The following is a 24,998-nucleotide window of genomic DNA, read 5'->3' as shown; positions in this document are numbered from 1 at the left end:
ATTTAATGTTATTGTTGAGTCACCTTGAAATTTGTTTCCTGTCCATCCTATTTTTTCTTTGTCCAACTTTTCCTTTTTCTGCCTTGCTGTGGATTAACTATATTTTTTTAGTGATTCCATATTATGTCCTATGTTGATTAATGAGCTGTATACTTATTATGGTATTTTAATGATTGTTTTAGAGTCTATAATACACATTTTATTTCATTCATCGCAATCTAATTCAAATTACATTATACCACTTCATGTGTAGTTTTAAGAACCTTATTACAAAATGAGTATGTTTCTCCCTTCTGCCTTTTTTTTATTACCTTTTACCTCACAATACATTGTTATTATTCTTGCTTTAAACATCCAATTATGTTTTAAAGAGATTTAAATAACAATAAAAGTAATTTATATTTACCCACATAATTACCATTTTTGGTACTCTTCATTTCTTTGTATAGATCCAGATTTCCATTTGGTATAATTTCTCCTTTTACATTTCTTATAATGCAGGTCAGCTGGTAATGAATTCTTTCACCTTTTGTATACCTGGGTAAAGTCTTTTTTATTTTTTTTCCACCTTAATTTTTGAAATGAATGTTTAGTGGGTACTGAATTCTAGGCAACAGTTTTTTCTCTCAGTACTTCAAAGACGTTGGGCCACTCCAGTCTAGTTTGCATTGTTTCCCAGGAGAAACTATGATGACTGGTCACATCTTTATCTTTACTCCTCTTGTCATTTTTCAGATTCTCTCTTTATCAAGAGTTTTAAACAATTTCATGATAATATGCCTTGTTGTCATTTTCTTCATACTTCTTGTGCTCATGGTTTGCTGAGCTTCTTAGATATACAAGTTTATGGTTTTCATCAAATTTAGAAAATTTTCATCCTTTATTTCTACTGTTAATCACAGACATTGTAGATCTAATTTCTGGAAGTTCTATTTTGATCTTTATACATCTTCTATGTCTACAGTTAACATATTCAGTCTATTCTCTAGCTTCTTTAACACAGGAATATGTTTTAATATTTGTATTCACTAATTCTGTGTCATTTCTAGATCTGTTTCTATTCATAATTTTTTTCCCCGTTATGAGTCATATTTTCCTGCTCCTTTACATGCCTAGTAATTTTTGAGTGAATGGTTGGGTATGGGACTTTGACCAACTAAGTTCTGGACAGTTTGTATTCCTACAAATGTTCTGAGCCTTCTTTTGAGATTCAGTTATTTTGGAAGTTTGATCCTTTTTTGTTATACAGTGCTAGAACAGCATTTAGTCTAATTCTGCCCCACAAGTGAAACAAAACACTATTCAATACTCCAAGAATTATAAGGTTTTCCACTCTGGCCGATCATATTATGAATTATTTCTGACCCTATCTGAGCTCAAGGAATTGTTCTCTCTAATCTTGTCAGGTAGTTTGTTTTCCCAATTTAATAAATTATATTCCCAAAATTTAGCAACCTCAATGAAATACCATTAGGTTATGACATTAATGCATATACATCTAACAAGTACTTCATAACACTTTATACCCTGCTGTGTTCCAAAAGGGTGGCAGGCTGGTTTCAAGTTTACATAATTTTTAAATTTACCCTTCCTCTCTTCAAAATAGCATATGTACCATAAGACATATGGTTTTGAAATATAAAGCAATCATATCAAACAATCAATTAACAAGTAAGGAAACCAAGTAAGAAAGTTTCATGAAGCCAAGAATTTAGAAAAAATATTTTTTAAATGTCCTTTAAGAAAAAAAACTGACATGGTAAATTCCTTCCTATAAAAATACCCCCATGTTGTCACAAATTCTGTTTCTTCTCTCTGGGAGAGACCTCCCAACTCTATACCCTTAATTTGTTTCTTACTAATACTTTAAGACTGAAGCAATCAGCAATTTCTCCTTAGTGTTGATGCTGTTTTAGAATAGCCTGCCAGAACTCTCGTCACACCCCACCGTGGCTTATAATAAGTGTTAACACACTATACTACACTATAATCTTTGGTTTAGGTTTGCTGTTCTCCTGCCATTGTGTTCTTTGTAGCTAGGGAATAAGGAATACTTGTCTTTGTAAATCTAGAGTCTAGAAGAGTGCAAAGTAGTTAACTAAATAAACTTATGTTAATGAATATGACCAATCAAGTAAGTACACCTGGAAATAAAAGAAAGGATGGTTTAAGGAGAAAAATAAAAATACATATTTGAGACAAGTTCATCTCAACAACTTACTTTATTAATATAAATTTGACTGGGAAAGGAAAATATGTGCCCTTAAGAATTTTCTATTTGTCTTTCTGCTCAATTATTCTTCAAAAAGGTGTCTGCCTTATCTTCCCTGCATAATGTAATTCAGTTAGAGGGGAATAGCAAATGACCTGTCTTTATAGACAGTAAGAAAATTAACAAATTAATGGTCTAGTAGATGATAAAACAATCCCACTGCTAAGACTGTGTATGTGCTTAATTTATTTATTTTTAAAGCATGGTCTCACACCACTATCTTCCAGGAATTAAGGTCAGCAAAGTTTGTACAACCACATTTCTGGTCAAGAACGCTCGAGGTCACTTGGCCTAATTTTAACTAAGTGGGAACGACACTGCTACCACCAACACAAAGAAAATGAACATCACATGAAACAAAGCGAAGCCACAGCACTGGGAAGCCAGAAATCGACAGAAGCTTGAAGGCTCAAAACAAGGCTTTCTTAGTTAGAGATCCCTCAGAGAGTTTAATAAAGATGCCAAATACCCAGCCTTATACCCTGGATATTCTGATTTGGTACATCTGAGCTCTACCTAGAAAAGTTTTGTTTTAAACAACTGAAGTGAATCCAATGCAACCTCCAGGGAGATTATTCCAAGGCACAATATATAGTAGCAGAAATCCACAATAATATGAACTTATATAATATTGTACGTTTCTAAATAGAAAAGAGTAAAATGGGAATGATGAGAGCAACTTCATTAAAACAAACTGAGTTTAAATGGTAGAGACCATAGCACTTGTAATACTTATTTAGGGATGTGGGTAGTTAATGAATAACCTAAGTTTACAGAGGCAAAACTTGTTTTTCAAACCTATTACGTAGAAAGAGTCATTACATTAATACCACATCTTGATTCGCTGATGCTGATGCTGATTCATTCATTCATTCAGCAAATATTTACATCTTTGTTCTATGTGCTAAGGATAAAGCATGGACAAAACCAACAGGTGGAGATTGAGGCCCTCAATGCACATACTTTAAGTCAACAGTTGACAAACCTTTGAGATGCAGTCAAGGCACAAACAGGTAAGGTAGAGGACCCTTGCTCTATTGTTAGAGGGGGTGGGTTCTTTTTCCTGGGAAGTGGCAGGAGCACTCTGTGGTCCAGGTACTGACAAGTAGGAGGAGTTGACACATTTAGGTATCTATCATTATAAGTGTAATAAGTTCCTTTGTATGTTTTTTAATAAATATTTTAAAAATTTTGTTACTCATTTTTCGAGAGAGAGGAAGGGTGAGGGCGAGAGAGAGAAACAATCAGCAGCCTCCTGCATGCCCCTTACTGGGAATTGACGCAGGCCACTAAAAATTAAACACTTAATGGGGAAGTAGCAAAGAAAGGGACAAAATAAGGCAACCAGGGAGGAAAAAAGGGGCTCACAACAGTGCATCCTAGACAGAGCAGTCTGAAGGACAAGGAACTTGAAATCGTATGTTCATAAAGTCCACAGCCTGAGACCATATGCTGTCTTATTTACCTACTCTTATATTTTAGCGAGAGCAAGCCAACCAGTTACCTATGTTATCCCTTCACTTTTGACAGGATAAACAAAGTGATCAATGCTTCTGTAAGGAACCAGGAATGTGGTAATGCTAACTAACTTGCATTAAAATTCTATAAATCTCTTTTTATAAACTTCTGTGGTTTTGTTTTTTCCTACTGCTCTGTTGTCAGTATCTGGAAAAAGAGTTCAATAAATTTTGAATAGATGAAAGAACAAGTCTACGAAGATACAGAAGCCAAAGGAAACTTCTTCTGGCTAATCTCCCCTCCCTGATGGGTTTAGCTCAGGGGCCAGTGGCAGGAAGCCCAAGGCTGAGCACACACTCAGAGAACAAGGGAACGGGCATTTGCTAGCAAAGAGAAAATAGGCTAGAAGCTAGAGAAAGTCCAAAGGATCGAGTCTAAGACAAAGGCAGAAATGAATGAGCTAGGTCAACAACTATGAGCAAGTCTGACTGGTGACTGACTAAGAACCTGGAGATGACCAAAATGTAAGCATTTCTAAAGTGAGGGGAGGGGGGAGGGAGAAGATTTCCTAGGGCCTGTCCAGGTTCAGTTGGTAGAGCAATTAAGGGTGCCAAGACATTACAGAACATCACCTTTAATTGTGAAGAAACTTAAAAAATATAACATTTCAATTTCAAATGTAGCTGAGTATGGCCCTCGAGGCTGGGAGGCATGTTTGTCCTTATACATCCCTGGGCCCTAAGACACCCTAGTAAGGTAAGATGGGGAGGAGTCAACAAAGGCCACTGCAGAGGAGAGAGGAAGGGGAGGGAATGGTGTCCCAGTAAACAGTGTTTCAAAAAGGAGAATGTGAGCAATTGTGTCAAATGTCACTGACATCTGTGCAAATAGTGACCTTGACTAGGGCACTGCATGCCAGAAATCAGCGCCAGCAAGAATGGCAGGAAAGAAAGCAGAGGGAGCAAGTGTACAATGCTTTTTAGGAGTTTTGCTGTTGAGAAAGAAGCAAAAAAAGTACTTGAAGAGAAACGTCAGATTAAGAACCAGTATTTGTTATAATTCCTTTTTGTTTTAAAGATTATAGCATGCTGTATGCTAATGGGAATGACCATGTAAGAGAGAAATGGGGCAACTTGAATGAAACAATTACTGGAGTGGTGCCCATGAGCTGGTGAGAAGGAAAGGGACTCAGTGCTACGGAGGGGCTGGTTATACAGAGGTGAAGAGTTTATCCATGTAAGTGGGGGAAGGGAGAATTGTTGGGACACATGTGCACTGAGGTTAGTTCATGTGGAGGTCAGAACATGTAGGAACTTGTCAGTGAAACAGAAAAATATCACTCATACAAACTGATAGGAAGAAGAAAGTGTTGTAAGTTTAAGAATGAGAAAGTAGAGATCAAGCTATATTACCAAGCCACTGTTCTCAAAACTGCCTGGTATTGGCATAAGAACAGACATATAGACCAATGGAACAGAACAGAGAACCCAGAAATCGACCCAAGCCATTATGCTCAATTAATATCTGATAAAGGAGGCAAGAGTACACAATGAATCAAGACAGTCTCTTCAATAAATGGTGTTGAAAAAACTGGACAGATACATGCAAAAATAATCAAATAAAACTACATCAAAATAAGAAGGTTCTGCACAGCAAAAGAAACCATCAACAAAACAACAAAAAAGCCCACTACATGGGAGAACATATTTGCCAATACTATCTCCAAAAAGGGTTTAATCTCCAACATTTACAGGGAACTCACATAACTTAACAAAAGGAAGATAACCCAACCAAAAGATAGGCAACGGCTGAAACCGGTTTGGCTCAGTGGATAGAGCGTCGGCCTGCGGACTAAAAGGTCCCAGGTTGATTCTGGTCAAGGGCATGTACCTTGGTTGCGGGCACATCCCCAGTAGGAGGTGTGCAGTTGACATCTGATCGATGATTCTCTCTCATCGATGTTTCCAACTCTCTATCCCTCTCTCTTTCTCTCTGTAAAAAATCAATAAAATATATATTTTTTAAAAATAGGCAACGGATATAAATACTTTTTTAAAAAATATATTTTTAATTGATTTTAGAGAGGAAGGGAGAGGGAGAGTTAGAAACATCAATGATGAGAGAGAATCATTGATCCGATGCTTTCTGCACGCACCTAACTAGGGATTGAGGCTGCAACCCCAGGCATGTGTCTTTGGCCAGAATTAAACCTGGGACCCTTCAGTACGCAGGCTGATGTTCTATCCACTGAGCCAAACCGGCTAGGGCCCTAAATAGATACTTTTTGAAAAAGGACATACAGAAGGACAAGAGACATATGAAAACATGGTCAAAGTCACTAATCATCTGAGAAATGCTAATCAAAACAACAATGAGGTGCCATGTCACACCTGTCAGAATTGCTACTATCAACAAATCAACAAATGACAAGTGCTGGAGAGGATGCAGAGAAAAGGGAACCCTCGTGCACTGCTGGTGGGAATGCAGACTAGTACAGCCACTGTGGAGAACATTGTTTCCTCAAAAAATTAAAAATGGAACTCCCATTTGACCCAGTAATCCCACTTCTAGGAATATATCCCAAGAAACCAGAAACACCAATCAGAAAGCATATATGCACCCCTATATTTATAGCAGCACAATTTACTATAGTTAAGATTTGGAAACAGCCTGATTGCCCATCAGCGGATGAGTGGATTAAAACATTGGTATGTCTACACAATGGAATAATATGCTGCTGTAAAAAAGGAAGTAACTCCTACCATTTGCAACAGTATGATGTATCTGGAAAACATTATGCTAAGTGAAATAAGTCAGTTGGAGAAAGATAAATATCACATGATCTCACTCATCTGTGGAATATAATGAACATAAGCTGATGAACAAAAACAGATCCAGAGACAGAGAAGCATCAACCAGACCATCAAACCTCAGAGGGAAGGCATGGGAGGGTGGGGGTAAGGGGGTGAGATCAACCAAAGGACTTGTGTGCATGCATATAAGCATAACCAATGGGCACAGACACCAGGGGGGTTAAGAGCATCAGCGGGGGGAGGGGGAGAATTTGGGGGCCCAAGGGGGGATAAGGACACATATGTAATATCTCAATCAATAAAGATAATTAAAAAAAAAAAAGAATTAAGTTAGTATAAACCAGCCTGCAACTAAATACTGAAAATACTCTTTTCTTGCTGATTACTGGTGGTAGAGCTGGCCAATGTGAAAAATTAACAGAAAATTTGGTCACTAATGTGACTTAGAAAAAAAATCAAATCCTGTCATTTAAATCAAATCCATTCTCTACATGGAAGTAATTTAGCGCTAATAATGGGTAAATTAGGCCTTTCGGAGTAACTTTAAAATTGTCTAACTAAATTAGAGTTTGGATGTTACCCAAGAAATTATAACATGTGAACTGGAGCTGGTACAAATATTGCAGGTTTATACAGTCCACTAAAGTTCTGCGCAAAAAATGTGGAAATTTAATTTCCCCAAATCTACTACCTTTTTATTTCTTACCTATTGTGACTTCTACTAGTATAAACAGTGTATTATGTCAAACAGCACAGTTTTTTGTTTTATCATGGCACTTTCAATTGTTGCATTAAATACATCCACTCACTTACATAGAAACAACTGGTTTTCCAAATGCAAAATTCCTTCTCACCTGTCTCTGATGATCCAGATCTGCTTTGTTACCGATTAAAATCATTGGAAACTCATCACGATCCTTTACTCTGAGAATCTGTCTTTGAAACTTATAGATTTCTTCAAAACTAAAAAAAGAAAAGCAATTAATCAATTTGGCCAAGGGGCAGCATATGTCCCTTGTCCCATTTAATACTCTATTTCATTTTCTTTCTAAAACCCAGAAAATCCAAATCCAATAAAACAGGGGTGTAGACCAGCGGTCACCAACCTTTTGGACCTTCGGACCACCCAGCAGTGGTCCGCAAACCACCAGTTAGCGACTGCTGTTCTAGACTGAAGAGAGATCTCCATTTTAACACTGGTACAAACCTGCCTCTATCTGTGACTGAAAAGACCAGCAGGAAACCCTCGCCAGTTCGCATGTACTGTTCTCTCATAGCTCCAAACTCTTCTTGTCCTGCTGTATCTAGAACTAAAGAAAAAGCAACAACTGTAACTGTGTCCATGTTTTCAATGTATAAATTGCCTCCCACAAAGGCAGGTCCAATTAATATGAGTCTTTCAGAGCATGCCATACTTAGTGTGATAAAGAAATGGAATTCTTCTCCTCTTCAGACTTTATTATCAATACGAAAGACAAATATATTCTAATGGCAGCCAGTTTCAGGATTACCTTCATCAGCACAGGTTGATTTTGCAGTTAGAATATATTAACATACCAATTATACAAGGTTAAAAATATCAAATACATCTTGGGAGTCAGATAACCTCTGAATTCATTTGAATGTTTATCTCCTCCATGGAAAGAACTGGAAAAGAAACCTATAAATTCAAAAAGGAAACTCTGCTTTACACCCCAAATACCATACTTCAAGTGCAGGTGCTAATGCTTTTCTTCAGCTCTGTGAAAGGACTGTACTAGTCAAAGGGACAGGGCTTTCTTTTGTGCAGAGGTGAAGTGTTAGCCAAGCAAAACACAGTATTTGCTAAAGCCTTTGTGCTATAAATTCTAAGCAAGTTAACAATTATTGAACCTCTTCTTTATTTACTTCACCTAGTTTAAGCTTCACAAAAAGGTAGAACAAGAAAAAGAAAATCCTTGGATGTTCTGAATTAAAATTACAGCAGCCAGAGAGTGAGAGAGACAGACATCTGCTGATAGCTGTAGACCCAGACTGACAAAAGACTGCTCATCTTCCCGTGTATCTCCTGGGATTTAGGGTTAATTTCCAGGTGGCTATTTCCACGATTATCCAAAAGAGAGAAGAGCTGTGTGCCACAGAATGCCAGGAGCCCCCACTTCTTATTTACACATGAATATCTGAATCTGCTGTCCACCGCTAATCCACGGGAGCCGACGCCTCTTCCTTGGACTCTTTGGGCCTATCCCAGAACTAGCCCACTCCACTTTCTCCCATCCCCTTGGTCTACAGGAAATGGAAACCCTTTTCAGAATGACTTACATCTTTCTCCCCCACACTTAAAGTATTAACTGCTTGCAAACCTCCGGATGACTACTATCTTTCCCTCCGAGCCATGCTGCTGGTAGAGTAGGCTTCATGCCTCAAGACTGGCCTTTGTTTTTTTTTTTTTCTTCTCTTCTAGCAATGGCCTAATAAAGCCTTTTTAGGCCATGGAAGCTAAATTCTTTTTACTAAAACTAAGAAGAGCTGAAACCTCACGGTTTTCCCAAATAGCCCAATAAACACAACTTCGAGTTATAATGCTAGAGGACTAGTTTTCCCAGAACAAGATCAATCCAGGTGCTGTTTTACCTTCCATTTACTGAGGAATATTTAAATTACCCAATGTGCAGATTTATCAATTAAAATTTTAAAAAGATAGGCTTATGTGTAAGATTATCTAATATTTCTACTGTATTTAACCTAGAAAAACATCAGAGCTTAGTTATTAAAAATGGGATATGTGCTGAAACCGGTTTGGCTCAGTGGATAGAGCGTCGGCCCGCGGACTGAAAGGTCCCGGGTTCGATTCCGGTCAAGGGCATGTACCTTGGCTGCTGGCACATCCCCAGTAGGAGGTGTGCAGGAGGCAGCTGGTCGATAATTCTTTCTCAAACTCTCTATCCCTCTCTCTTCCTCTTTGTAAAAAATCAATACAATATATATTTTTAAAAAAATGGGATATGTGAACTATCAAGTAAAGGAAGACTACTTACTATCTAGCCGGGCCGCTCTGTCATCTATCACGCACTGCTTTGTGTAGGAATCCTCGATGGTTGGATCATAATCCGTCACAAAATAGGACTGTAAGAAAAATTACATTGTTTTAAAATTCATGTCTGCCTAAGCAAGTACCAATGTAACTTTATCAAATCCCACATATCCAGAATTAATCAAAATATTGTCATTGTATTAAAGCTTATCTCTACTACATCAATTCCCCATTAAATGAAGCAGCTTTCAAATGGAGAAAAAAATACTGTAAGTATCTGAATTTTAACATCTGAAATATGCAAGAAGACTATAAAATATCTGCAGGTTGTTTTCATAATTGACTTATATATACACCTAAGAATTTAGCTCTCAAGAAAAACTAAGAAAACACAGTAATTTAAAATTCAGGTTTATTTGCAATCCGATGGTAAGCATCAGTCCTAAGAACAAAGTATTGAGTAGTTTGAAACAAATGGCAACAACAAAGAGAGGCCTGGAAGACTGCATGTCCCGCTTCTTTTCTCATGCCCTGTCTTTGTCTTTTCACCAGCTTTGTATCCTAATGTACAAAAACCCTGGGTCGTAACTGCTTCCACTGCAGGTGCGGTGCTCCAACACTGCTGATGAGGCTGCGAATCAGGGCCGGAGAGAGGCCCGAAGAGAAAAGCAGGGACTGATCTGTTGCCTTTGTGGTAGCTTTTGATCAATTACTTGCCTTTCTCTTTCTCTCCCAGTCCAGCCAGCAGTCAGGCCTCCATGTCTCTCCAGGCCTCCACTGGGGCTGCTGATCAGCCCCATTGATAGGCCCAGAGATGCTGACTGGCATAGGAACTGACAAAACAGAATCTGGGTGCTTTGAAGAGTGAATGGCTGCCTAGGAGGCAGAGCTTTTGACGTTGACATAGGAACAAACCAATCAGAACCAAATGTGGGTGCTGTGAAGAACTAATGGCTGCCTAAGAGGCAGAGCTTTTGAAGTTGATTGACATAGGAACTGACCAATCAGAACCAAATCTGATGCTGTAAAGAACCAATGGCCTTCTAGTAGGCAGAGCTTTTGACATTGACTGGCATAGGAACCAACTAATCAGAACCAAATGTGGATGCTGTGAGGAACCAATGGCTGTCTAGGAGGCAGAGCTTTTGACATTGACTGGCATAGGAACCAACCAATCAGAACCAAATGTGGGTGCTGTGAAGAACCAATGGCTGTCTAGGAGGCAGAGCTCTTGATGCTGACTGGCAAAGAAACCGACCAATCAGAACCAAATCTGGTTACTGTGAGTAGCCAATGGCTGCCTAGGAAGCAGAGGCTTGTTTTTTGTTTTGTTTTGTTTTGTTTTGTTTTACAATATATATTTTATTGATTTTTTAGAGAGAGGAAGGAAGAGGGATAGAGAGTTAAGAAAATCGATCAGCCGGCTCTTGCACATCTCCTACTGAGGATGGGCCCAAAACCCAAGGTACATGCCCTTGTCTGGAATCGAACCTGGGAGCCTTCAGTCCACAGGTCAACACTCTACCCACTGAGCCAAACTGGTAAAAGCAAGGCAGAGCTTTTGTCCTACTGGCATAGAATCCGACTAATCATAACCAAATTGGCCAGCAGAGGAGGGCCATTTGGGACAAGAGAAGGCCTGCAGAGGAGGGTACATGGGGGCAAGATCAGGCTGGCAGGGGAGGAAAGTTGGGTGCAACCAGGTTGACAGGGGAGGCAGTTGGGGGGGCAAGATCAGGCCAGCTGGAGAGGGCAGTTAGGGGTGATTAGGCAGGCAGGCAGAGATAGTTAGGGGCAATCAGGCAGGCAGCAGGTGAGCAGTTAGGAGCTAGCAGTCTCAGATTGTGAGAGGGATGTCCGACTGTTGGTTTAGGCCCTATCCCCGCAGTCAGACATCCCCCCCCAAAAGCGATCCCCAATTGGAGAGGGTGCAGGCTGGGCTGAAGGGAACCCCCCTCCATGCATGAATTTCTGCACAGGCCACTAGTATTATAAGAAACATGACTTCAGGATTCTTTCATTTATAGGGATCTCAACTTACTCTTTTACCCATATTCTTGTTGTCATCTTAATTTCAATTTCCCTCTTCCGTTAGCAAAGCCTCCCAATTGTTATCCTCTGAAATCATCACTAGCAGAAAGCACAGTTCAGGTAGCACTCAGAAGGGAAGCATCTTAGTGAACCAATTAAGTGTCTGTGTATTATATTTCACTGTGTGTGTGGTTTTTTTTTGTTTTTTTTTTAATGTTTTAAAAACAACAGCAACCACAAGAATCTGAGAGAGTCTTAGTTCCCCATTCTTACAGAAGAGCACTAACTAGGACACTGACATCACCCTGTTCTGCTATCTCCTTCACTCCCTTCCCTCTGGCTCATTACAAAGTCTGAGGGAATGACTTGGAGGAAGGCAGTTTAACGCTAAGAACCATTGTTCAGGTAAAGGTTCTTGGCAGCAGGACCTGCTTGGCTCCAGGGACACCACGTTAAGTGACAGCCTTGGGTATGGTGACCTATGCAAACTCCAAAAAGCTACGCAGACACAGGCACTCTGACAGGACAGTAAAGAAACCCCTGGTTTGAGGAGGGCAGGTAGAAAGGGTGAGAACAATAATCTGCTTGCTACCACGACTTCACATATTTATTTCATTTTGGGGGATTCTTTCCACAGGTATATTTTAGGATTAACTTTAATCATAGAATTCAGTATACATAACCCTACTCCCCAGTTGATGGTTGCACTTAAATGCATAATTTATTAAACAAAGTCTGTAAAAGAAACATTTACCAACAGGAGCAGCTTAGAGTAGAAACCATTCCCCATTTAAAAATAAACAGGTATCAAAAACAATCCTGAACTCACTTCTTGGCACCCACAGCTCTTCAGATAGTAAATACAACTGGCAACAATCTTCTTTGTACCGACTACGATAAACAACTTAAAACTGCAGCCTTTCGCCAAGCAAGTTGGATAAAGCACACTGTTTATATATTTTTAAGATGTTTCCTGAAACATGTTTCTCCACAGCAATCTAATACCTCTTGCCATGCTTTCATCTCATAAACCTGAATTTCATTGAGTATTCCCAGTTTAAGCCTAAATGTGCTAAAAAGTGCCCACTGTCCTTCCCACTTTTTCTAAAAACATAATGAACAAATATTAACTACTAGAGGCCCAGTGCACAACATTCTTGCACTTGTTGGGGCTGGGTCCCTCAGCCTAGCCTGCACCTTCTCACAGTCTGAGACCTCTCTGGGGATGCCCACCTGCCAGCAGTGGAACAACCGGTTGCTATAATGCGCATTGACCACCAGGGGGCAGATGCTGAACGGACATAAACAGGCAAGCAGACATCCCCCAGGGGTCCTTAGCACTGCTGCAGAGACGTGAGAGGTTCCTGCCACTGCCGCTGTGCTGGTTAGCCATGAGCCCGGCTTCTGGCTGAGCAGTACTCCCTCTATGGGAGCACACTGATCACCAAGGGGCAGCTCCTGTGTTGAGCATCTGCCCCCTGGTGGTCAGTGTGCATCATAGCAACAGGTCGTTCCACTGTTCGGTCTATTTGCATGTTAGCCTTTTATTATGTAGGATACTTTTCAAATGTCCAGGTCATGCATAATAGCTAGAGTTCTTTCAATGCGATGGGTTCTTTCTGCATTGTGAAACCAAATTAAAACGTTAACACTTTTAGGAGACTTGAGTTTAAGCAACTTTGAGGGCCATTAAAATAAATTTAGTGGCTGTGGAAGTTTCATGTTTTCTTTGGATGTCTTAGTTCCTGAAACAATCTTAATGTTCTAAAAAGTTTGCCACTTTACTAACACTGGCAAGCACTTAATTACACTCACATTAATTTTTTAGACAACTTAATTTGGGAATTTCTGGATATGTAGGTCCTCATTTCATCTACTTGTGTCCTGTTTTCAAAAGTTGTCTGTAGAGCCCATCGTCGTCTGACTACATGTAGATTTTAAAGAGTCGTCCTTACTGAAAAGCATCTTCTTGCCTCAGAGAGATCCACCCTGAGAACACTGTTAGGTCAAGGTCTCAAGATCTGGGCAAGACAGCTTTGGATATAAATCCTGTTTCATTTTCTTGCTGCAAGTAAATCAAACTACCTTGTGACAACTATGCCTCCTTCTTGAATAGAACACCCCAAGTGGCGAGCCCCTGGGGTTCAACAACAACATCACTCTGGACATGGCTGTCACAAAATCAGAGACTCTCTTTCCCCTTCATAATTCTAGTAAGACACAGTTCAGAATATGCCTAAAATGAGCATTCATCATGTGCAGGTAACAAACATAATCATCACCTCCCACCCTAAAGACATAACATTTTAGTTGTTTAAACGTGGGTACCAGATATTTGATCACCGACAAGAGATCAGGCTCCGTGAGGGCCAGGCCTGGATTGAAGTCTCACTCTATTTGCTAGCTGTGGAACCTGAGGCAGATGACTTTACCTTTCTAACCTTTAACATCTATAAAATAGGACAGCAACAAAGCCTGGAGGAACAGGTAAATCGAAGTAATGCATATAAAGTGCCAAGGAATGCTGATGGCTTATAAACATTAACCATAGTAATTATTGTATTATTTTTGTCACATGATTAGATGGTATGAACTACTGTTCTTACTCCAGTCTAAAGACTTGCTAATCCCAGGAACAGCTGTAATAATTCCAATCCTAGTTATGACACAGATCAACCATGGGACTTGGTATTCAAAATGTTGTGAATCAAAAATAAAAGCTACCCCCACCCCATCTGGGATTCTGGAAATAGTTTCTGGATCTGAGCTGTAACTGCACAAATATATACTTAGGTAAATATTCATCGAGCTGTACATTTACGGTATGTGTACTTTTTTGCACGATACAAATCATACCGTTCTAAATTACATAAATTAATGGTTGGATTAAATGGTGCCTTGTTGCTTATATGATTCAGTACTTTGTTTACACGGTATGGAAAGCCTTCTGGTTTGATCTGTGCTGTTCACCATTCAGACTTATTTTTCACAACTTGAAATCTTTCAGCCAATTGCTCTTGCTCTCATTCATCTGCTCAACAATTATTTATGGAGCATCACAGGGACAAAGTCCCTACTTTCAGAGCCCCCTGCTTTTTGCACAACATGCAGTAACTGTGCTGTGATTAGAGAGGAGAATAAGGAGTGTTAAATATATTGGCCAGAGAACAGAAAACAGCATGAAATGCCAATACCGTGCTTGTTCGGAAGGCAACAAAATATAAGGGGTTAATACTCCTAATGCACAGGAAGCATGTATTCATTCACCTATAAACACAGAGCCCCTGCAATCTGCCAGAAAAGAAAACAGTCTGTTACTGAGGTTGAAATGTTACTGACCACAGTCAGAAAGGATATTCTGTAGCAGAAAAAGCAAGGAAACCCCAAGTGCGGTGTTGCACTGTGGGAGACAGCAGAGGTTCAGGCGAGGGCAGGAAAGAATTGGACTGAAGAGTTCAGAAGAACACAGTGAAGGGGAAGAAAGGAGGGGGAAGGAGGAAATATGTGTTTTCTTGGTATCACAGGAAAGGATGCATGGAGAAGGATCAGAAAGAAAGGGACTGCTCCTTCCACACAGCAGGCTGCCTTCCAGGCGGACCTCGGTCTCTTTAAGGATGTTAAGAGTGTGGAGCAACGTGAGGGTTAGGGAAGCCAGCCCATTCAGACAGGGAGTTCTATTTCCCCTGATAAAATCTGGGGCAGCCCTAAGTGTTAATGCTGTGATAGCAGGAATATTCAATTATAGGCCACTAGATTGCTTGGCCAACTCACTATCTTTCCAATCAAAGAAGCTGCTTTGGGGAAGAAAAGAAGGGGGAAGGGAAGGAATGAGAATGATGCGTCTGCATTCAGTGGGCAAGAGGGACAACCCACTTTCTCCTGCCGCCAAGCCATGACGACAGTGTAGTTCCCAAGCACTGCTACGGAGCGGTGCCTGGTCTATGTACTGGACAGGTAGGTAGAGACTGGAAACTCAGTAAAGCCACCACACTGGTTAAATCCACTACCCTGGTATTTGAAAAGGACAGAAGGCATCCTAGCTCAGTGGATAGAGCGTCAGCCTGCGAACTGAAGGGTCCCAGGTTCGATTTCATGCCTGAGTGGCAGGCTCGATCCCCAGTAGGGGACATGCAGGAGGCTTTTTGCAGACCAATGATTCTCTCTCATCACTGTGTTGTTGTTGTTTTTTTTCTCTCTCTCTCTCCTTTCCCCTTCCTCTCTGAAATCAATAAATATATTTTAAAAATAAATTTTTAAAAAATGATAGAAGGCTAGGCCTACCAGGCCACTGATGAGTTTAAACAAATGACAGAGCATTGCTGGGCACAGCACCATTCTCAGGAGAGTCCTGGAGTCCTCTAGAAACATGGGGTGCAGAGAGGGGAGGGGAAAGGAGAGAGCAGGGGAAGGAAATAGTTGAAACCATATAGAACAACATTAATAACTATCGAATCTGGGTAATGCGTTTGAGAGTATATTGTACTATTCTCTCTACTTTTACATATATTTCCCAATTTTCAAATGAAGTTTATTTTTTTAATCTGGTGGTAGCACCTATGTACCATAGAAAGGGTCAAATCAAGGAACAAAATGCTTTTCAACGGAGCTTTCACCTCATTGTATTCAAAACCAAATTGCCTAGAAGCCTAAATTTTTTTTCTTGGTCAGAATATATTCCAGTTCTCTTTATATTAATTTTTTACTTTTACCCTCTATCCTTTCCCCCACTCCAACAATATAAACTCTAAGGGGGCACAGACTTCTGTCAGAGGTAACGTGATCTCCCTAGCACTTAAAACAGCAAATCACTGGCAGATCCAGCACTAAAATCAAAGTTTGTAGGCTCTTTAGCCAAAGCTCCTTCTGCTTCATTTATTCTGCTTTTCTCAAGTTAAATGACTCTCAAACTCATCTCCATTCCCTCCTTCATTACTTCCATTAAAAAAAAAAATGTAAGTATCTTGAATCACAAGAGCAGTCATCCTTTATTTAGCATTTAACATGTGGTAAGCAGTTTACACCCCTACATTTTATTATGATACATACAATATTCTCCTAATTAATTTTTACAATAAGGCTATCTGGCTCCTTCAGAGAGCTGGAGTGGGAGAGCAGGAGGGGTTGAAAAGGCTGGACCTGAAATTTGATGTCCATGCTTCCTCCCCAGGGCCTTGGGTTTCCTAGAAGAGTTCCTCTGTGGGACCCTCCCTGTGCATTCCAGGGACTTAACTGAGGCCTCCCTGCGTTCACCTCCCATTCTCAGCCCTTGGGGTTTCGACGGGTACCTCTCCTCCTGATCTACATCATCTGCCAGGGGGCCATGCACAGCGCCCCTTTTCAGGCTTTAAGCTGGTTCCATCCAGAAGCTCTGGGAAGCACTGCTGTTTTTTGAAGTTCCGATGGTTTACTACAGGGTGGGGCAACAGTAGGTTTACAGATTCTCATAGGGGAAGTAATGGAATAATCTACATATATAAAAACCTAAGTGACCGCTCGACCAGTAGCTATGATGCACACAGTCCACCAGGGGGCAGATGCAGAATGCAAGGCATGGAAACATGGAACAGGCTGATGAATCTCAGAGGGAAGAGGGAGGGGCAGGGTGGGTTAATCTCTATTAACCAAAGATCTTATGTCCCTAGGCCTGGCCTGTGGGAATCAGGCCAAAACTGGCAGTCTGAGATACCCGGAAGGGTCCCAGATTGCGAGGGCGCAGGCCAGGCCGAGGGACTGCACTGGTGCACGAGACCATACATCAGACCTCTAGTTAATAAATAATAATACAAGAATACATTTTTATGTGTTCACAACTGTAAACCTACTCTTGCCCCAGCTGCACAACCCCCCGTTTTTCTTTCTTCTCTGCTATTGATTCACATTTGAATCCTTATTCTCCCCAAACAAGAGGATACATGTCAAGTTCTCAGAATAATTCCATGAGTGCCTTCCCCATCATCTGGCTTCAACGAAGGGGATATAAGAAAAGTATTTTCTCCTCTCCGCTATGTGCGACAGTGGGAAAGGTCAAAAGGCACGCCGCATACTAACAGCTCTTTCCTAAATCTTCATCTCAGACCCCGTAACTCCCCACACTTTTATTTCCTGGAGATAAGGTACGGGCTAAATGTGCAAAACCAATTTAAGGTCATATTCCACGCATGTCCTTGGAATATGAGGGTGACTTGGCAACTATGACTTTATTCTCAGCCTTTGGGGCTTCAAGAGATCCTAAAAAAGGTTAGAGTCCTGGTGAAAACCCAGTTATATACATCCAATTAGATTTGATATATTCAAGGTCTATCTCATACTTCTAATATATATATATATATATATATATTTTTTTTTTTAACTGGTTTTTTATAGAGAGAAAGGGAGATGGATAGCTAGAAACATTGATGAGAGAGAAACATCGATCAGCTGTCTCCTGCACACTCCCTCTGGGTACATGCCCTTGAACCAAATCGAACCTAGGACCCTTCAATCCATAGGCCATGATACTCTATCCACTGAGCCAAACCGGTGAGGGCTATCTCATACTCCTTGGAATTTCCTTACAAGGGAGTTGAGCAATGTACCTTGTACCCAGACCCTCAAAATACTGACTGTTGGAAAACCCCATATTAGAAAGCTCACAGCAGGGAGTTAAGGATTAACTTCCCAGAGCACAGGAGGACCTGGTTAGCCATCAGTGGCCTCTATTTGCTAAAACAAGAGCAGCACAAATTCCTCTGGTAACACTCGAGAAGACTGCGGCAACCTCAGGCAGCTGGGAGCCAGAGCCCGGCTCTTCCTGGTGTCACTTCTTAACAGCAGCTGTCAAGTCACAGAGAACCTTTGTTCCCTGCAAACACCCTCTCTTATTTTTATGTCAAATATTTCCAATGTGCTTAATATTCCTCACTCAAATACTTTTTTTCCTGACTGAAATCAGTATTTCATTTAATCTAACATGTACAATTAATTAGAGATCTCCCTAATGTATCCTCCAGAACTCAAATGCAGAATAATAAAAGCTACACTCAGCCCTCTAATCCTTTTAGTTTCCTTTTAGCAAAGCTCAGGCCTTCATGTGACTTCTGGGCATACTCGGCGATATGTACACCTCATGGAGAAAGTATTTGGTTGCAAATCAATGGGCCTGGTATGCAGCAAGCAAAAGTACAGCACAAAGTCAACTTACAAACTAGTCCTGGTACAAAAGTCCTGGTACTCATTTCCCCAGAGAATAATCTGTGTTTAGGTCCATAAGCCAGACCACAATAACTACCATCGAAATATGGTGCTGAGCCAGTATTAACCCCGAGTCCAAACCTCTGAGGCAGCGTCATTTGGCCTTAAAAAGAAATGGGAAGAGGACTTCATTTCCTTTCCCAGAGGACAGAGCCAGCCCTAAGCTACACTTATCAGGATGAGAAGCTTGTCTTTGGGGCATCCCTTGTGCACCCCAGCCTCCTCATTATGTCCCACTGTCCACTACACTCTTACTTGACCATTAGCCTATTCTGAAAACATTCTAGGTACAAAACCACTTACCTCTCTCCCCACTGTTCCGCTCTCAAATTAAAACTAACAGTTCCCTCAAGAGAGCTCATCTCACCAGAGACACAAGGTGGAAAATTATGTCCAAATTAGAGCGCGCTGCAGTCTGAGAAAGCTCACTCCAGCCCTCCATGTGACACTTGCTATTCTAAAAAGCAACATTCAAAACCAAAATGAATCTTCAGTAACATTCTCAGCACAGATAAGAAATGAAAAGAAACACTTCAGACTGAAGGGAAAGTTATTTAGAGGACTCAACCACCATTTCATGTCGGCTCCCCTCCCGTAGGGAGCTTCAGCTTATTCTTCAAAGCTTTTGTTCTTTCAAAAGAAAAGAAGGAAAGAAAGGTTTACCTCTTCCCCCTCCCTGCACAATACTACAAAAATTGTTAGTTCATAATGCCAGCAGAGTGATTCTGAAAACTGTCAACATGAGGAAACAGAGCCTGCCATGGCTGCAGCCAACTATTCCTATATACAAGCCATGTGTAGGTAAGAAAACACATCACTACATATTCATCCTTCAGAGCTGGTATTTAAAAAACCATTAAGCAACAATAAGCCAGTGGCCTCTATCATGCGGCATGAAGTTTATTTTCCTTGCCTGACCTTCATAGTTATTAGTTTGCTTTCATCTCCCAATTATTAGTCTTATTACAACATGTAATACAAAGCCTATAGGTTTTAAGAATAAGAAAAGAATTTTTTCGAAGCATAATGATAACTGGCACAGAGTAATAGATAAACAGACAGAGTCTATGTTTGTTATGTAGATATTCAATAAACCTCTCAAGCCGTTCCCATGGGAAATCTGAGTAAATCCCATGACGTTCCTTTTTTCACAACAAGGCACAAGTCTTTTTTGTTTTGTGTCTTTCGCTCTTGCATTGACTTGAACTTTGCACTCCTAGGGAATTTCCATATCCAACCCATCCTTCCCATCTGGTTCCATTACCTTAGTTCAGTTAGCCTTCCTTACCTCCACCTCACGTGGACTACAGATGCTTCAACAATATAATGCTGGCCTCTGTGGAACCCTTTAGATGAACACGTAGACCCGACCTCCATGGGTACACAACGTCCAGGCTTAACCTGGATCCTATCTGTGTATCCTTCCTTCTCTCAGAGCTTCCCCAGAGGAATCTCCTAGGTCCTCTCTGCAGGCTCAGCCCAAGCACACAGACCTCAGGGCCAATACCTACTTCAGGCAGGAAGCAATTTCAGTCATTACAAGCCAACATTCAGAGCCTCATCATTGTTAGCTTTGTTATTTGGCTGACCTTGGCAATGCTGATAACTGCTTCTATTTTATTCCCAAACCTCAATATCACCACTTCTCCTCCCTTTTCTCAAGGATTTTTCCAATCAACAGGTGTTCCAGCTCTTATAATTTGGTTTCTTCAGCTCTGAACCCTTATGCTGATAATGTACAAACACAGGTCATTCCTAGGCCAGGGCCTCGTCGTTTTTTGTTTGTATGTTCATGCATGTTGTAAAATGTATCAATATTTCAATTCTCATTCCTTCCTATGAGATGCTACCATATGGATATACCATACTATATTTATCCATTCACTGGGTGATGGACATTTGAGGTGGTTTTTGTGATGTTTTTGTTTGTTTGTTTGTTTCATTTTGGCTATCAACAGTGCTGTTATGAAGATTCATGTACACCCCTTTGTGTAAACATGTTTTCATTTTCTTTGGATATATACCTAGAAGTGGAATTGCTGCATCACATGGTAAGACCATGTTTAACTTTCTGGGGAACTTTCAGTTTCCAAAGAGCTGTACCATTTTACATTCCCATCAGCAGTGTTTGAGGATTTCTCAATATCCTCACCAAAACTTGTTACTAATATCTGTCTTTTTTACCCTAGCCATCCTACTGGGTGCAAAGTAATATCTCTTTGCAGTTTTGATTGGCATTTCCCTATGGGTTGTTGGACATCTTTTCACATGCTTATTGGCCATTTTACACCTTTTTTGGAGAAATGTCTGTTCAAATCTTTGCCCGCTTTCAAGTTGGGTTGTCTTTTTATTGTTGAGTGTGAGAATTCTTCATATATCCTATATACAAATCCCTTCAGATACATGATTTGCAAATATCTTCTCCACAGTCATTATTTTAAAGTTTTCTTGACACAAATTAGTACACAGTTCCTAAATCTCAGCCCTGAGCCAAAGTCCTATAGCCCACGAACCATCTGCCATAATTCCAACTTCCATATACCCAAATTTGTGGGTAACGTTTGTTCCTGTACTTCACCAAGCAGCCGTACTGTCCACCCACTATGTGGTGGATCTGCTATTCTGACCACTTGCCTAAAACAAAACACCATTGCTATACCCACTCCTCTTGTCACGCATCCACCCCCTAACTCAGCCATGAACTTTCCCCACCACACTTCACTCCTCCACCCATATCATGCCCTAGCGCAGTTCACTTGTGCCAGTATGTGGAATCACTCTACTTCATCAAATCTAAAAAATACCATCAATTGTCAGACCATTATTACTTTAGGTGCCAAGAAAGAAAAAAAGCCAAAACCATTAGGACTTATATTTGATTCTGAAGCATTTCCATGTCAGAGACACTGAAATGTAGGGGGAGGAAATGTGTCTCTTAGAATCAATGACGTACAATAGTTCTAAACAACTCACTTTGTCAGGTTGGTATTACCATTCCTATTTTACAATGAGATTATTGAAGCTCAGTGTTTAAATGACCTACCAAAGGTCAAAAGTCAGTAGACTGGTGGAAATGGAATCCAAATTCAGGTCTGACTCCAAAACAATACTGCTTCCATTATACTTTCTTTAACCTTCCAGCCTATATAATAAAGAGGTGACATGCAAATTGACCCTCACATGTAACGCCATCACAAGATGGCTGCACCCACAGCAGAGGCAGGGTTTTGAGCGATCAGCAGGGACTTGAGGCTGCCTGGCACCGGGCCAGGGCGGAGCACCAGAAACCATGTCCCCTGCATGGTGGGGCTTGATGGAGGACCTTAGGCCACGCCCCCCCCACCCGGTGGGGTTTGACAGGGGACCTCAAGGTGTGACCCCTGCCCCAGAGCCAAGCAGGGGGACCTCAGGCCTCGTGTCCTGCCCAGCGGGCCTTGACAAGGGACCACAAGCCGTGCACCCAACCCGGTGGAGCTTGACAAGGGGCCTCAAGGTGCCCGCCCACCCTGTTGTCAGGGAACCTCAGGCCATGCCCCCCACCCCAGAGCCAAGCCGGGGGACCTAAGGATGCGCAGAGACTTGACTTGGTCCTGCGGTGTGCCCCAGACTCTGACAGGAGGAAGATTTTCATATACATTTTACTAATTTTCTTTCATCTCTGACACTTCTATTATACAGAAAGGGCAAATAGCAATATTAAAATGTTTTCTCTAATTCCCTTTTAATGTGCACAAATTTCATGCACCGGGCCACTAGTATTAACATAAAAGCATATAGCATACACCAGTTTAAAAGAGAAATCCTGTTACTCTTAAAATAAGTTATTTTTAAAATTATAAACTGCCACTGCCAAATAAAAAGACAAAAGCAATTTCATTCAAAGTGAAAATATTCCATTTCTACAATATGAATAAAGGTCTACCCTGGCCAGTGTGGCTCAATCAGTCATCCCACTCAGTTCAATTGGTCAAGGCACATACCGGGATTGCAGGCTCAGTCCCTAGTGGGGAGCGGGCAAGAGGAAGCTGATCAATGTTTCTCTCTCTCTCTCTCTCTCTCTCAACTTTCACTCAGAAAATAGGTGGAAAGGAGAAAATAAATAAATAAAGATCTAAGCATGGCATTATAAAAAATATGTACAGAAATATTTTCTTTAACCTAACAATTTTATTTCTAGAAATTTATCCTACCAATATATCTGTGCCTATAAGAAATGACATGTGTAATTCATTATGCAGCTGTTTTTTATTTAAAAGATGGAAACAATGTTAACTGTCCTTCAGTAAATGAGGGGTTAAATTGTGAAACATTCATTTAATATGAATGAAGCCATTAAAAAAAAAAAAAAAAAAAAGACTTCCTGTACTAATACAGAGTAATCTAGAAGATACGTTGTAAAATAAATACACACAGTTTACGTCTTTCCTTTGTGTGTATAAAATATCTCTGGAAAGACATACAAGAAACTAACCTCAATTACCTGTACAAAGAACTGGGTTGCTGGGAGACCTGAGTGGGAGGAAAATATTTTTGTAGGTTTTGAAAGCTGAAACGTGAATGAAAGAGGGAACCGAGGGGAAAGACCTACACAGATTAAATATAAACTCTTTAGTAATAAAAGCAGAGAACAGCATGAGGAAATGTAGGTTTTAGTCCCAGCTCTACAACTAAATGAGTGCTCCTGGGTGAGTCACCCTCTTTCTTGGCTTCGGCTGTACAGAGGAATTTTCTCCTATGAACCCTGAAAGGAAAAAAAGGATACTCAAAGACTAAAAAGGGGCTCCTGGTGGCCATCTGGACTTAAATAATTTTTTAAAAAAGCAAAGCCTAGCAGCCATTTCTGCACAGTGGCCTCTAACACAAACTGCACTTCACAGAGGATGCGTCTGTGCTGAACTGCCTTCCCTCGGACTGCTAGGCTACCTGGCTCAATGCTGCTGAACTGCCTGCCGGCTCTGTGTTTCTGCCACCTGAGCCAGCCCTTATAAAGGAGTTCCAGGAGTCCTATTAACAACCAATAGGATTGAAGTTTTCTGCACAGTTCTGACCAATCAGAGTGGCTCTAAGTTGATCAATCAGGGACCAGGGACGGGACTTGTTGCTATAAGCCAGCTCCTGTTGGCATTTGAATTGGGGCCAACTACCATCTTAAAATATTCTAGCTCTTTAATTTTATTCTGACATATTTAACTCCTACAGTGTGTCAAACATAATGTGTAGGCACTCTCAAGAATTTCTTTAAGTTTGTGGTTTAAAGAAAAAAATATCAGATTTTAAGACGGGAAGGGTTGATGAAAGCCCTAGCTCCTACTTATTAGCTATAAAATTTGCAGCAAATCACATCACTGATATCAAGTTCTATTACCTGTAAAGTTGAGTTGGTAGCTCTTTTCACAAGTTTGTCACAAGGAGCAAATAAGATACATGAAAATTTTCTGAAATTTTTACACCATCATATAAAATGTAAATTATTAATATACGTAGATTCCCCCTCAAGTAGTATGAAAAAAAAAACATGGATTTTGGAGTCAGTCAAACCCAGATATCTCAATTGCTATGTGACCTTAGGAAGATTATTTAACCTCTTAAATATCAATTTTCTGACCTATAAAATGGCCATAATGATTCTTATTTAAAGACCTTTGTGAAGAATAAGTGACATTGTAAAGGACCCAGTACACTGTTTCACTCAAAATGGGCATTTGCAAATTGGTTCCTTTCCTTTCCAAACTTAGAAACAAAGGCTGTCCCATAAGCAGGTAGTTGACCAACTCTCTTCCAGCTGTAACTTTTGCTTCCCCGAGCCTGGATACTCCTTTTTTTGTTTTCTTTCCCTCTATACACTGCCACCTATGAATATCCTAGACCCCATTTTCACTTCTCACCTCTTCTAGAGCAGAGATGGTCCACAGAAGCAAAACTATAAGTAAAGGAACAGCCCACATTCTTCCACATGAATCTCCTTCCTTCGGTTCACTCACGAACCCACTCTACCTATAAATGCTAACTGAGCACCTTTGTTGAGTCAGGAGCTGAGTAAGGAATCCCACCTCTCTCTGGATTTGTGGTTTTTTGAAGGATTGACCATCAACAAATAAACATAATATATCAGAGGTGAAGCGAACTCTGAAAAAAAATAATGGGAGTTGTCAGCACAGGAGCTTGAGGGAAAGATATGGCA

General features: G+C 40.6%; 1 protein-coding gene across 6 annotated transcripts in view; it reads right to left on the bottom strand.

Moving 5' to 3' along the window:
* The window catches only part of RRAS2 (RAS related 2), a 72,634-nt gene that overhangs the window by 7,449 nt on the left and 40,187 nt on the right, over positions 1 to 24,998 (bottom strand). For 4 of the 6 annotated variants that reach the window (XM_036426483.2, XM_036426485.2, XM_036426484.2 and 1 more), the window contains exons 2-4: positions 9,561 to 9,648; positions 7,751 to 7,853; positions 7,398 to 7,506 (exon numbers count right to left, since the gene is read on the bottom strand). In XM_036426483.2, the coding sequence (XP_036282376.1) occupies positions 7,398 to 7,506; positions 7,751 to 7,853; positions 9,561 to 9,648 (300 nt within the window). Of the gene's footprint in view, positions 1 to 7,397; positions 7,507 to 7,750; positions 7,854 to 9,560; positions 9,649 to 12,416; positions 12,436 to 16,872; positions 16,892 to 24,998 lie in introns of those variants that run through there. The other 2 variants (XM_045578170.1, XM_045578171.1) reach the window with 2 other exon arrangements.

The sequence above is a fragment of the Pipistrellus kuhlii genome, unplaced genomic scaffold (assembly GCF_014108245.1).
Source record: "Pipistrellus kuhlii isolate mPipKuh1 unplaced genomic scaffold, mPipKuh1.p scaffold_m20_p_9, whole genome shotgun sequence".
NCBI lineage: Eukaryota > Metazoa > Chordata > Mammalia > Chiroptera > Vespertilionidae > Pipistrellus > Pipistrellus kuhlii.
Note: the sequence above shows the minus strand (reverse complement) of the source record. Positions and strands in the feature narration are given on the sequence as shown.